This window comes from Sorex araneus, chromosome 10 (assembly GCF_027595985.1).
Source record: "Sorex araneus isolate mSorAra2 chromosome 10, mSorAra2.pri, whole genome shotgun sequence".
Lineage (NCBI taxonomy): Eukaryota > Metazoa > Chordata > Mammalia > Eulipotyphla > Soricidae > Sorex > Sorex araneus.
In genome coordinates this window covers 58321663-58336677 of record NC_073311.1, presented here as the reverse complement: position 1 = coordinate 58336677, position 15015 = coordinate 58321663, and the positions used below count along the sequence as shown (strand labels likewise).

At 38.7% G+C, this 15015-nt stretch overlaps 1 protein-coding gene across 2 annotated transcripts in view; it reads right to left on the bottom strand.

Moving 5' to 3' along the window:
• The window catches only part of PIK3C2G (phosphatidylinositol-4-phosphate 3-kinase catalytic subunit type 2 gamma), a 361549-nt gene that overhangs the window by 327439 nt on the left and 19095 nt on the right, over nt 1-15015 (bottom strand). For both annotated transcript variants that reach the window (XM_012933403.2, XM_004611287.3), the window contains exon 5: nt 13196-13310. In XM_012933403.2, coding sequence (XP_012788857.2) covers nt 13196-13310 — 115 coding nt within the window. The remainder of the gene's footprint in view (nt 1-13195; nt 13311-15015) is intronic.

Sequence of the window (15015 nt, the reverse complement as noted above, 5' to 3'; positions counted from 1 at the left end):
TTATAAAAGAGATTCAGTGCAATTTGTTTCCAGGTATCACAATAATAATCACATTGAAAATGGTTATTTTTGTGTGTAAGGCCAAAACAAAAATCGTTACTGTGCTAGAATTGTCACCTCATATTAATTCTCTGGTGTTGTGAAATGACTTCAGAATCTCCAATAATCATTATGCTTTTTACAGGCTATAAGCTAGTATTTGCCAGTTTGTTTGCTTTCCATTTGGCAAGACCAATGTACTCATCAACTTTAATGAGAGTGCTGTGTGACATCCTGCAGGTTCTAAATCATATCTTTGTGTTTGTTTCATTTCAAATTTAGTTTTATTTCATCATTCATTTCTTTATTCACCCAATAGTTCAGTAACATGAGAGAAGATTGCAGCAATGAAGCCTTTAAGGAGCAAGAAAAATCACTAAAAGAAAACCTAAGTTTTCACCGAAAGGAAGTAGGTGAACAAGAAAAAAACCAAAGTAAATGTCAGTAGAAGGAAGAAAACAATAAATATTATATCTTAATTTAATATATAGAGATCAAAAGAACATTTCCAAATAACAGTTAAACTTAGAACTGACAAAACTTTAGTCAGAGTAAATAAAAATAGGAGAGAAAAAAAAAAACACAAATAAAACCAGGAACAAAAGAGAGCTTACAACACCCAGGACAGACATACAAAGGACCAAAGGAGGGTATTATGAACAATTACATGACAACAAAATGAACAATCTAGAAGAAATGGAAAAAGTCCTAGAAGCATTCCAAGAGTGAATCAGGAAGAAATAGAAAATCTGAACAGTGCAATCACAGGTAAGGAAATTGAAATAGTAATAAAAAAATCTCCCCCAAAACAAGGGCCAGAACTAGATGAATATACTATTGAATTCTACCAAGCACACAGGAAAAAAAAAAAAAAAGCCCAAACTGGAATTCTCATTCTCATCAAGAAAAGTTGAAAAAGGAGAGAAAACTTCCAAGGAAGGTTTTTGAAGCCAATATTACCTTTAGCCTAAAACTAGACAAATATGTCATAAAAAAAGAAGTATAAAGAAATATTCAGTAAATTACTAGAAAGTAAAATTCAAAACATATTAAAATGGCAATATTCAGTTATTAAGTGGGAATTATTCTGGGGCATGATATGCTTTAATATAAACAGATTAATGACAAATAAAAATAAAATCTGGTCATATATGAAATGAACTAAAGAAGTGACAAAAAAACATATAATCATCTTAATAGAAAAATCATTTGATAATGGTAACATTTTTTTTTTTGGAATGTTGAATCTTTCTAAACCAAATAAAATGATAATAAAAGAAACATACTTGAACATAGTAAAACTTATATGCCTTATATAAAAAACAAACAAAAAGAGAAATTGAGAAAACAAGATTATGTGCAATAACATAAGAAAGTACCTTGGATTTTACTAAATAAGTGAAATACTCATAACTGAAAATTGTAAGACATTGTTGAAAGGAATAGGATATGCAGAGATGGAAAAATATTTCATGTTCATGAATGGCAAAAATTAACATTATCTTAAATAGATATAGTACTTAAAGTAGTATATATATTATTCAATTCTTGTCAACATCTTAAAGGAATTTTTTTTTATAGTTTTGGGCATTATATTTTGCTTTGATATTCTCACCACCATTTAAGCTTGCCTTCTAGGGGCAGATGCTAAATCATTTATTTTCCATTGCTCACTTTGCACATCAGGGAAGGTTGTGCGGCTGCGTGGCTGCACGGTTGAGAGAAATAGTCCTGTTAACAGAATTTCTTAAAATAAAATTTCTCAAAATGTATTTGCAACTACAAAAGACCAGATAGCAAACCTAGTCCTGAGAAAAAAATCCACAAAGATGAAAGCATCACACTGTTCCAATTCAAACTTTATTACCCAGCGATTGTGATTTAAATCAGAGTTTTAAAAATAAAATCTAAAATTAAATTAGAATAGATATGTATTAATAGAAAATAATTGAGTCCAGAAAATTTTAAAAAAAAACGCTCATATAAGGGCCTCTAATGAGTTAATGACAGGAGTGAAGAGTAAGTAGAGGAGCAGCTCAAGGCAAGAACTGCGCCAGGAGAATTAAAGCACTGCAGCTGAGCACCACAACGCAAGGCTGAGTATCACCCAGCATGGTCCCTTGGGTCCTGAGAATGATGAGGGAAGCTCTTCCCTAAAAGAGACAAGAGCATAAAATTGAAAAAGACAAGTCTTGGTAGCAAATGTTATTGGTTGGAAAGACTACATCTGCATGCAAAAGAATAAAAGCAAACTGCTATCTAATGCTGCCCAGAAAAGTGAACTCAAAATGGGCAAGAGATTTGAATGTAAAACTTAAAGCCATACAGTGCAGAGGCAAACTTAAGTACTATGCTCCATGATATTGAACTTGATATGTTTTAGGATTCAACTCCAACAGTAAGGGAAAGAGAAGCAAAAATAGACATGAATTGGAGAGATAGTACTGTAGGTAAAGTGCTGGCTTTGCACAGAGTCTACCTGGGTTTTATCCCCGGCACTGCATATGGCCCCACGAACCCCACCAGGAGTGTTTCCTGAGCACAGATCCCAGAGTAATTCCTGAAAACCATTGGATATGGCTTCCAAATAACCAAACCCCGCCCCCCAACACCAAAGCAAAAACAGTTGGAATTACATTAAAATGAAAAGCTCTGCACAGCAAAAGAAGCTTTAATCCGCGACTAAATATACCCTAGTGAATGGGAGGCTATGTCTGCACATTCATCTGGCAATGGGTTAGTGTCCAAAATGTGTTAAGAACTTACAAATGTCAATTACAGGCAAGATGATTCAAAATGGTCAGAAGGTCTAAATCTCTACTCTCCACAGAAAACATACAGCTTGCTAGTCACTGTCACTGTCATCCCGTTGTTTACTGATTTGATTTGCTTGAGTGGGCACCAGTCATGTCTTTTGTCATATCGAATATGCCACAGGGAGCTTGCCAGGCTCTGCCATGTGGGTGGAATACTCTAGGTAGTTTGCCGGGCTCTCTGAGAGGGATGGAGGAATTGAACCCAGGTCAGCCGCGTGCAAGGCAAACGGCCTACCTGCTGTGTATCACTCCAGTCTGCTAGTAGGTTAATGTATTACTATTCTTTTATTTTATAGTTTTACTATTTAAAAAAAACAGCCATGCTCAAGGCCACTCTCCACACCTTCGGACGAGTCTCATGCATGAAGGAACTGGAAGAGGAACCAAGGTGTGTGGGAACCGGGACTGAGATCTCCAAGGTTGCTCAGATTGGAACTTGGCCTCCTCCACCCAGATTCCCCATTTTCCAATAGCTAGGCAGTCACACCCAGAAACTGCCCCCACCACCTTGTAATCCCATCCATGGCCAACATCCAGAGACTATAAAACCAGGCTCCCAGAAGCTGACATCTAATAGCCTAGATCTTCCTTTTGGAGAATCTGGCAAGCTACCGAGAGTTTACTACCTGCATGGGGGAGAGCCTGGCAAGCTCCTCGAGGCATATTCATATGCCAAATACAGGAACAATGATGGATCTCATTCCCCTGACCTTGAAGAGCCTCTAATGCAACACAGTTGGGAAGGACAAGTAAAGAGGGGCTACGAAAACTCAGGGCTAGGATGAATAGAGACATTACTGGGCCTGCTAGAGCAAATCATTGATCAACGGGATGACAGTGATACTATTTTTTTTTCATAGTTTGAAAGAGTCAGATCTACACAAACAGCTAAATTGGATTTGAACTTAAAACTCACCAGTTTTCAAGTTTTGTAATCTTAAATACATCTTCATATTTCCCCTGGTAAAGCAAGAGTATTAGAATATCTATTTTTTTAAACTGTCATCCCGTTGCTCATCGATTTCCTCAAGCAGGCAACAGTAACATCTCCATTGTGAGACTTGTTACTGTTCTTGGTATATCAGATACGCCATGGGTAGCTTTCCAGGCTCTGCTGTGTGGGTGGGATACTCTCTCTAGATTGCCGGGCTCTCCGAAAGGGACAGAGGAATCAAACTTGAGTCAGCCTCATGCAAGGCAAACACCCTACCCACTGTGCTATTGCTCCAGCCCTTAATCTGTTATAGAACTTAGAAATCTGTCCAATATACGGTTAGCAATTAATTAGCACTTAACTATGATAATTTGTATTACAGTAAAAATGAGTTGATAATACAGATATTATAATAATAAAACTATAATGGTTAGAGTCTAAATTATTACTTAGTGAATAATGCTACTTGCATTTCCTGTATAATAAAACTCCATGAGCATATTTTCAAGTCTTAGAGAACATATTTTTAGATAATTATATTGGAATACATAAAATATATAAAAAGGATTTAATTTTTCTTTAGAAATCAAAAAGAAAACTAATATTCTGCTTATTAAAATAAAGTCATGTCAATGCAGGTAGGATTTTATTCTTAAATAAGTAAATATATGTATATAATAATATATTCCGTTTTATATGGAGAATAAATGACTATAATTAATTCATACTAATGCTGACAAATTTTCTACCTAAAGAGAATTTAGATAAATGAATTCTTAATAGAAATAAATGACAGTGAAAACATCTTAGAAACCCATTATATTTATATTAAGAGAAATGAGTAAAGAGATATATGCCACATATTTTATTGCAGTTGACAACTATACATGTTGAACTCTATAATTATGAATGATTACTCATTTAAAACAGTAATTGTACAGAGTTTTTAATAACATTTTCACAACAAAATTTACCAAATTCTGTCTCTTCAATAGTTTGATTTCTACATAATATTATTCTGACAATACTAAAATCAAATTTATTAATATTTCTTATTCTTGGTATCTACTATTTTGGCATCAAAGTCTAAACTTACATTTAGAGACTTAAACACCTCAAAGATGAATTTTAACGAATAATCAATGTACTTTAACATTGACTCAAGTATTTCTCCTTACTCTATGGAAAATTATCAAAACCATTTGTTGATAGAAGATTGAAGCTTCATCATGAGTTGCATTGATAAGTTCAAATAGGCAAGAAAAAGTGTGCATCCCTGTGAACTTATTGCAATAAAATATCTATGATTTACCTAAATAACCTCTATTAGCTTAACTTAGAAACACACACACAAAATTGCCAGGATTAAGGACCAAACATGATAACCACTCAGTATCCGTATTGCAATCATGATGCCCAAAGGTAGAGAGAGAGTATGGGGGAAATTGTCTGCCATGGAGGCCTGGGGAGGGTTCGAAAGGGGATATTTAGGGACGTCGGTGGTGGAAAAGTACACTGGTGGAGGGATGGGTGTTTGATCATTGTATGACTGAAACTCAACCATGAAAGCTTTGTAACTGTACCTTATGGTGATACAAACAAAAAAGAAATACTCATTCAGTTAGGACTGTGCAATATAAAACATAATTTGCTGAGACCCTGCGTGACTGACCTATGCCAGGCGCTGGCCCCAGTGCATGTCACTCTAACCTCATACTCATGTGCTTCACTGTGGGCCTGAACTGTCACCCTCTCCTGCCTGAAAGCCCAGACACCCACACCAAGGGAAGATCGGGAACTGAATCTGCAGCCCTGCACCGCCAGACCCCCCCTCCTCCCCCGCATATGCCAGGCCCTGTCCCCACCTCACGGTCACCCTCACCTCTCAAGTCAATTCCTTGGTCTGTCGAAAGGTGCGGAGGGGCATTCCTATTTCACAGACTCTACACTGACTTAAGTATTAGTTTACTAAAGTGAGTAACTAGCTGACAATTAGCAAGGGTTGGAGGGGGGGACGTACACAAACAACATTGTAGGAGATGGGAAATTACCTGAACGACAGGTGTAGTGTTGGTAGCCGCTCGGTATTGACAAACTAACATCTTTCTAAAGTTGTGGGCATCTAGGTGAGAGTGACAGCAGCAGATAGGATGCTTGCCTTGTATGCAGATGATGGGGTTTGGTCCTTGGCATCCCATATGGTCCTTCAAGTCCGCCAGGAGTGATTCTTGAGTGCAGAGCCAGGAGTAACTCCTGAGCACCACTCGGTAAGGCCCCAATAAATACATTTACATTTATTTTTACAGTTATTTTTTCAAATGTGACTAGGCATCTAAACCTCCACCATTAATACCCCCAACACTTGGAGAACAATGGGAAAACTAAGAAATTCAGCTGTAGTCACAGATTTCACTAGGGATAGAAACCCAGTCAAGTCCCCAAGCCACCAAAACACTTGAGACTGTGCATAAGGACCTAAATCAACACTCACAGCACCGACAACAGAGATTAAGCAGCACTTGCCAGTGAAATTAAGCAATCACCAGATAGGAAATTCAATCAACTCAAAAAATTTATTCAGAAAATGAGTGATGCCATACAAATGGAAATGAGGGAACTAAAGAACACACTAGCAATTAAATAGTAGCAGAATCTCACAGGGGAAGAACCATTTGGAGGAACTGAAGACAAAGTACAGGCCAGCGTTGATAATGAAGTCTAAAAGGAAAAGAGAAATAAAACAACAGAAGAAAATGTAAGATAGTTAATGAACAAAGACAAGAAGAACAACCTCTGAATGATAGGAATACCAGAAGGTGAGGAAAAAGAGAAAGGAGAAGAAAGAGTGGTGAGAGAGATCACTGTATCAATTTCATCCCGTTGCTCATCGATTTGCTCAAGTGGACACCAGTAATGTCTCCATTGTGAGACTTGCTGCTACTGTTTTTGACATATCAAATACACCATGGGTAGCTTGCCAGGCTCTGCCGTGCAGGCGGGATACTCTTGGTAGCTTGCCAGGCTCTCCAAGAGGGATGGAGGAATTGAACCCAGGTCAGCTGCATGCAAGGCAAATGCCCTACCCGCTGTGCTATCTAATAACTGAGAATTTTCTCAATTTTTGTGGGAGACAGCTGCTCAGATTCAAGAGGCCAAGAGAGTACCAGGCAAAATAGACCCAAACAGAACAACACCAAAACACAGTAATTCAACTGGCAAAAGCCTAAGAAATAATATTCTTAAAATAGCTAGAAAAAAAAAAGAAAAAGAAAAACACTAAATATAAGGGAAATGACATAGGATCACAACGGATCCAGATCTCCCATAAGAAACATTACAGGTGAGAAAACAGAGAATGACATATTGAAATTACTGGATGAAAGAAATTTTCAACCTAGAGTCCATTATCCATCAAATGTTTCATTTAGATGGGAGGGAGAGATGCCATTATCTTCTGATAAATAAGAGCTTGTGACATTTGTGATAACCAAACTGACCCTGAATGAACTACTGAAAGGTCATTTATATAAACAAAATAACCAACTGTAGAAGTCACAATCCTACACAGTAAAATGGCAACACAGTTTTTTATATCAATAATATCCCTGAATGCCAATGAACTAAAAAGTCTCTCATCAAAGGGTATGGTGTGGCAGACTGGATCAGAAAACAACATCCATCCATTTGATGCTTTACAGAAACACATCTAAGAATCACAGAGTAGACACAAGCTTGGAGTCAGAGAATGGAAAACTATTATACAAGCCAATGGAAGGCAAACAAACAAAAAAGCTGGATACCCCACTTACATCAGACCTAATTGCATTCGATCTAAAGGAAGTAATTAGAGACAACGACGGACACTACTTATTGATCAAGGGAATAATCACTGTTACTGTCACTGTCATCACTGTCATCCCGTTGCTCATCGATTTGCTCGAGCGGGTACCAGTAATGTTTACATTGTGAGATTTGTTGTTACTGTTTTTGACATATTGAATATGCCACGGGTAGCTAGCCAGGCTCTGCCATGTGGGCCATATATTCTCAGTAGCTTGCCAGGCTCTCTGAGAGGGACAGAGAAATTAAACCAGGGTCGGCTTCGTGCAAGTCAAATCCCTACCCACTGTGCTATCGCTCCAGCCCCCAAGGGAATAATAGATGAGGAAATACAAATTCTGATCAACATATATGCACTAAATGTCGGGTCAACAAAGTTTGTAAGGATTTTGCTCACAAGCCTAAAATAATCCCATGGATGGAAACATATAGTAGAGGTAGATTTCAACACCCCACTCTTACCACTCAATAGATCCACTAGATAGGATACCAGTAAAGACATAAGGACCTTAAATAAGTAATTTGAAGAACTGAGACTAATGGATTTTCACAGGGTCTTTCATCTCAAAACGCCAAATACACATACGTCTCCAGGGCATGCTTCCTCACTTCTCCAAATTTGCATTCTCCACGATAGATTACATTTCAGGACATAGGTCTAATTTACATAAATTCACAGTCACAAAATCATACCAAGCACCCCATCAGGCCACAACATCACAGAGATATAAATTAACCATAAAAAGAAGATGGGGGAGAAATCATAATACCTGGAGACTGAAAATTATGCTGCTAATTTTATGCTGGGACAAAAGGAAATCAAGGAAGGAATAAAAAATTCTTTGAGACTAGTGAAAATGAAGAAATAAGCTACTAAAATCTATGGGTTACAGCAAAAGCAGTAGTTAGCAGGTAATTCATAGTAACACATGCCTACTTTTAGGCGTGCAGGCAGAGAGTCTCTTGCCGACACGCCTGGCTGTCTCCCCAAAGGTCCCTCGGAGGGGATGCGCTCCAGATTCCCTCCCCGCCCTGAGCAGAGCTCCCAGCCACCGAAGACCACCGGAACCTAGCTACAACCATGCTCGAGGCCCCTCTCCACATGTTCGAACAGGCCTCATGCATGAAGCTACCGGCAGAGGAACCCATGTGTGTGTGTAATCCCATCAACAACCAACATCCAGAGACTTAAAAGCAAGCTCCCAGAAGCACGCGGCCACAAAGCCTATCTTGTAGCCTACTTCTAATACTACAAAGATATCTTGTAGCCTACTTCTCCTTCTGGGAGAAACTGGCAAGCTTCTGAGAGTTTCCTGCCCACATGGGACAGCCTTGCAAGCTTCCCATGGTGTATTCATATGCAAAATCCAGTAACAAGCTGGATCTCATTCCCCTGATCCTGAAAGAGCTTCCAATGCAACATCGTTGGGAGGGTCAAGTCGAGAGAGACTTCTAAGATCTCAGGGAAAAGACGAATGGAGAGGTTACTGAGCCCGCTCGAGAAATCAATGATTAACGGGATTTTGTGATTGATCGTGACTCATGACATGCCTATTTTGAGGAAGATCTTAGGAAATGGAAAAAATATTCCATGCTCATGAATTGAAAAAAATCAATATTGTCAAAATAACCATCTTATCTCAACTACTATATTCTTCAAGTACTTAGAACAATTAAAAAGTTTGTGTGGAATCATAAAAGGATCCCCCCTCTACTCCACCCCAGTCAAAACCATACTGAAAAAACAGAAACTGGGACGCATCTCACTACCTAATTTGAGTCTATAATTCAAAACCATTGTGTTCAAAACAGCCTCATATTGGAGTAAAGAAAAACTCTCTGACCAATGTTTTAAAATGGAAGACCTAAGGATAAATCCCATATATATGGTCAGCTAATTTTTGACAAAAGAGCTGAAAGCATGACATGGAGTAAAGATGACTTTCTCAATATGTGGTCACTGTCACTGTCAGTCTATTGCTCATCAATTTGCTCTAGTGGACACCAGTAATGTCTCCATTGTGAGACTTGTTGTTACTGTTTTTGGCATATCGAGTATTGGAGTGAATGCACAGCAGTAGGGCATTTTCCTTTCACACGGCCAACCTGGGTTTGATTCCTCTGCCCCTCTCAAAGAGCCTGGCAAGCTACCGAGAGTATCTCGCCCACACGGCAGAGTCTGGCAAGCTACCCGTGGCATATTGGGTATTTGATATTCGATATTCAATAAATGGTCTTGGAAGAGTTAGATAAGCACATGCAAGAAATTAAAGCTGGATCCATATCTCACATCTTAAACAAAAGTGACCTCAAAGTGGATCAAAGACCTTGAGATCAGACCTAAATTGATAAAAATACATTGAGGAAAATACAGGCAGGAGCTCCAAGACCTAGAACTCAATATTGAGTCTTCAGTGATTAGACGCTGTTGCAAAGGCTACAGGATCAAAACTAAACAAATGAGACTATAACAAACTTAAAAGCTTCTGCATGGCAAAATAGCACTGCACTGTAGCACTGTCGTCCTGTTGTTCATAGATTTGCTTGAGCAGGCACCAGTAATATCTCCATTGTGAGACTTTTTACTGTTTTTGGCATATCAAATATGCCGCAGGTAGCTTGCCAGGCTCTGCTGTACAGGCAGATACTCTCGGTAGCTTGCTGGGCTCTCCGAGAGGGATGGAGGAATCAAACCCAGGTCAACTGCATGCAAGGCGAACACTTTGCCCACTGTACTATCACTCCAGTTCATGGCAAAATAAACTTGGGCAAATTACAGCTGTGTGGGAGAAAATATTTATACTCAATATATCAGTTGAAAGGTTGATATCCAAGATGTATAAAGTATTCACAAAGATCAGCAAATTAAAAAAGAAAGAAAAATCTAAAAGCCCCATCAAATAATGGGGGGAAGAAATGAACAGACACATGTAAGATTGGCATATATCAAAAATAATGGAAACAGTCTCTGTTGACGGGGGATGTGGCGAAAAGGAACCTTCATCCACTGCTGGCAGGAATGTTGTCTAGTGGAACCCCCATGGGAAACAGTATGGAGGTACTCGGTAAACTCAGAATTGAGCTCCCAAATCACCCAGTAATTCCACCTTTGAATATCTATTTCCAGGACAGAAAAAAAAAAAAACTCAGGAGAAGAACACATGCACACTATTACCTGTTGCAGCACTCAGTGCAATAGCTAATATTTGGAATCAACCTAGATGTCCAAAGTTAGATAAGTGGACCATGAAGATGTGGTATACAAACAACAGAATAGTATACAGCTATAAGGAATGGTGACACCATGCAAATCACAGCAACATGGATTGAGCTGGAAAACATTGTGTTAAGTGAAGTAATAAAAAGAAGGATAAACTCAGGTTATCACTTTTATGTGGTATTTAGGGCTGGAGCCATAGCACAGTGGGCAGGGCGTTTGCCTTGTACACACGGCCAACCAGGGTTCGATTCCTTTGTCCTTCTCGGAGAGCTGGCAAGCTACCAAGAGTATCCCACCCACATGGCAGAGCCTGACAAGCTACCTGTCGGGTATTTAATATGCCAAAAACAGTGACAACAAGTCTCACAATGGAGACGTTACTGGTGTCCACTCGAGCAAATCGATGAACAAGGGGACGACAGTGCTATAGTGCTACAATGGTATTTAGAATAAATACCTGGACGAGGGAATGCATGTTTTAAAGAAGGGGGAGGATGCCCAGATCAACCTTGGCCCCAGAGTATAGGGAGGGGAAGGACAGGAACATGGAGGAGAGGGAGAGAAGAGACAGTTAGAAGCAATGGGGCCAGGTCAGAAAATTAAGGAACAAAGGTGGCATTCAGTAATGATAGAGCCAAATTCAAAACCACTGAAATGAACTTAGAAAAGGTGTCTGTCAAGAGGGCAGGTTGGAGGGGGGTGGGTGTCTGTGGGAATGGGGAGGAGAACCTGGGAACGTTGTTGGAGGGAAGTTGATACTGGTGATGGTGTTGGTGTTGCAATTATTGTATGTCTAAAACTCAACTATGAATAACTTTGTTAATCATGGTACATTAATAATAATTTAAAAAGTGAAAAAAAAAACAGAATTTGCTGATCAGAGCAGTATTCTAGTCACCAAATTAGCCATGAGATATTCTCAAGCTCATTTAAGGTAAGAGTAACAACAGTTGTTGCAAAAAGTAATAGTTGAACTTCTGTGTTGCCAGTGTTCAAATATTTGAAGGATACAAGCAGATATGTCATTGGCAATGCACTTTATTGAACATTTTAGTGTATATGGCTTTACTATTTAGAAAAGCTATGTAAAACCAACTTCCTGGGGCTGGAGCGATAGCACAGCGGGTGGGGCGTTTGCCTTGCATGCGGCCGACCCCGGTTCTAATCCCAGCATCCCATATGGTCCCCTGAGCACCGCCAGGGGTAATTCCTGAGTGAAGAGCCAGGAGTAACACCTGTGCATCGCCGGGTGTGACCCAAAAACCAAAAAAAAAAAAAAAAAAAAACAACTTCCTTTCTCGATGTTGTGTCTCGATATTGTGTCTCCAAGATTAGGATCTAAGGAAATCCAGGACTATAGTCATTATAGTGCACAATTGTGGTACAGTATATTTGTTTTGTTTAGCAGCGGGGATACTCTTTTTGGTGCTGAGTCTCCTCCCTACTCCCTGCCCTAGGTAACTCCTAGCCGTGTTGGGGAGGGGTACTGGGTGCTGAGTGCTGGATACTGGGGAGGGGTACACAGTGCTAGAGATCGATCCAAAACTTATGGCACACAAAGCTCACACTAGACCTTTCGGTCTCTTCGAATAATTACTCTCAATTGATATGCCTGCAAAGTAACTTTGCAAAAACATTTTTAATGAGGTGACTAAGAAATGAAGATGTTTGAAACTACTTGATTATGGACATGTTCCCATGCTCATACAAATCTTTTTATTTAAAAAATCAGCATGTAATCAACATACTAACATTATTTCAAAAAAATATTTATCACAGTTCTTTTATGGGGGGGGGGGTTCTTGGTTCCGATAACAATACTGTAGGTAAGGTGACTTGGTTTGGCTAGGACTTTCTTCTGATAGTTTGCTTTGTTTTGTTTCCTTTTGGGGACCACTCGTAACAGAACTCAGACTTATATAAGAGTCGGAGTTCTGGGACTGTTCCTGGTGGTCCTCAGGGGACCACTGTGGTGCAAGATATTGAGCCAAGTGGGCTGTGTGGAAAGCAAATACTTTATCCTCTTCATAATCTCCCCAACTCCTGACTCATCTTTCCATAGTTTTAAAATGGAAAAATCCCATGTCCTGGCATCCAGTTCTGGGAAAACTGAGGTGGTTAGTCACATGGCACTTAAATTCATGCTTATTGTAAATATAGAAAATGCAAAATGAAGCCAAGAATAGAACTCTCCATAGCATTCCAAACATCTTAAAAGGGGTAAATTGAATTTTGTGGGTTGAGAGAATATAATATTTGTACAAAGTCTACTTAAAAGAATCAAATGAAAATGCCACTTAATGTAAATACGACAATAAGAAAAAATTACCTTAATAAAATACTTACTTTTGCAAAAATTCTTCATAGCCACAAATGCTGAGAAGGTGATCCTTGTGGAATAACTGCTCATTTGCATAAAAATGTAGAATTTCTGTTATTAGGTCTTTAACTAGATAATAAGCTGAAAACAAAGATGAATAATAGAAAGTGAACAAGAACATTTCATACACTGGCCAAGAAAACGTTTCTAGAGTAAAAATATTGTACAACTATTATGATGATTAAAACAATCTAATTCGAACATGAATTAAAACTAGATACAATGAAATTATTAGACTGTTTAGATTTGGAAGTACTTTTGGAAAGTATCATTTTGCATTTTTTAATCAATTTTCTCCGAATATAACATGTAAAGTCAGGTCTCAGGTCCTCACATAAAAAAAAATGGTACATTGTATCTCTACTGGAAAAACAAGAAAAGGGTTTCTGGTTACCCAAAGGGACTTGACAAACGCCAAAGCCCTAACCAGACATGAGTTCGATATAAAGTTCTTTTTAACTTACGCATAAATGATGCATATTGCCTATACCAAAGTTACCATTAAAATGAAAATATGAATTAATTGGGAAGAAAAACATTTTCTAAAATACTCTGCTAGATAACATAAAAAATCATGATATTTTTTGATGAACGGTTCAATTCATTCATTCAATGAACTGAATGAATGGTTTGAGGCTCTTCCTCTTCCTGGAGCAAGCAGATATCATTGGGCTACGCTAGCATGTGACAGGGACAAATAGAGATGTTACTGGCGTCCGCTCGAGAAAATAGAAGGAAGATCAACGGGAAGACAAGTGATACTGAAGAGGAGGGCAAGTTAAGAGTCAAGAACTGAAGGGCAGGTTAAGGGTTAACCGCTGAAGTTGCCCTTTGTAACTACTTGATTGCTTTGAAAGATGTCTTCAGGACCTTCCGCTGGGCAGGACTCTGTCACCAAATGGGCCAACAAACTGCCCCTAGGAACTGTAAACAAACATCTGCTCTGAATGGTCAACAAATGTTGAAATTAGCATATTAAGTGAAATAGGTGTGGTTTTCCCTTTTGTATGGTTTTCCTATTGATCCAATACCTGTGATTTTCTTTGATATGTATGATTCTCCTTTGATTCAATACATGTAATTTTCCCCCAATATGTGTGATCCCCTTTGATATATAGATGTGATTCCCTTTGATATGTGAGATTTTCATTTGTCAACAAATGTTTAGATATGCAAATTAAGTGACCTATGTGATTCCCTTTGATATGTGAGATTTTCATTTCTTCCCCAAAAGGGTATAAATACAGCCTGCTTTTTGGAGGTTGGGGCCTTCAGTTATGCCACGCTATTGAGGCACAATTGAAGGTCCCAATATAGCTATATTGGCTTAAATAAACCCCATGCATTTGCAGAAAGAGTTGTCTTGGTTGTTCTTTTGTCTCTCCGAGCCTCCCCCGGGCAGAGATCTGCTGACCCTAACAATACAAGTGATATTTAGACGATTTTACAACTGAGAGGTCATGTGGTTTTGATACTCTGCTCCTGAGATCTTGAAACAGTGGGTATATGACTTCACTTCTATCTAATTTTCTCATTTGTTACTGTTATTAATAAAAATACTTCCTTTAGGAATTAAGTTTGAGACTAACATTAGAAATATAGACAAACATGGTCAGTATATTTAAAAGCACCCATGCTTGGATTGAAAGATCCCAGACTCACCCAGCACAGACAGAGGACAGAAGTAAAGTAGGATAAGTTTATTGGGATGCGCTCCCAGGCAGACTCTGGGGGCCCCAGAAACTTTTTTTAGGGGAGAGTGAAGATTACACCCAGAGATGCACAG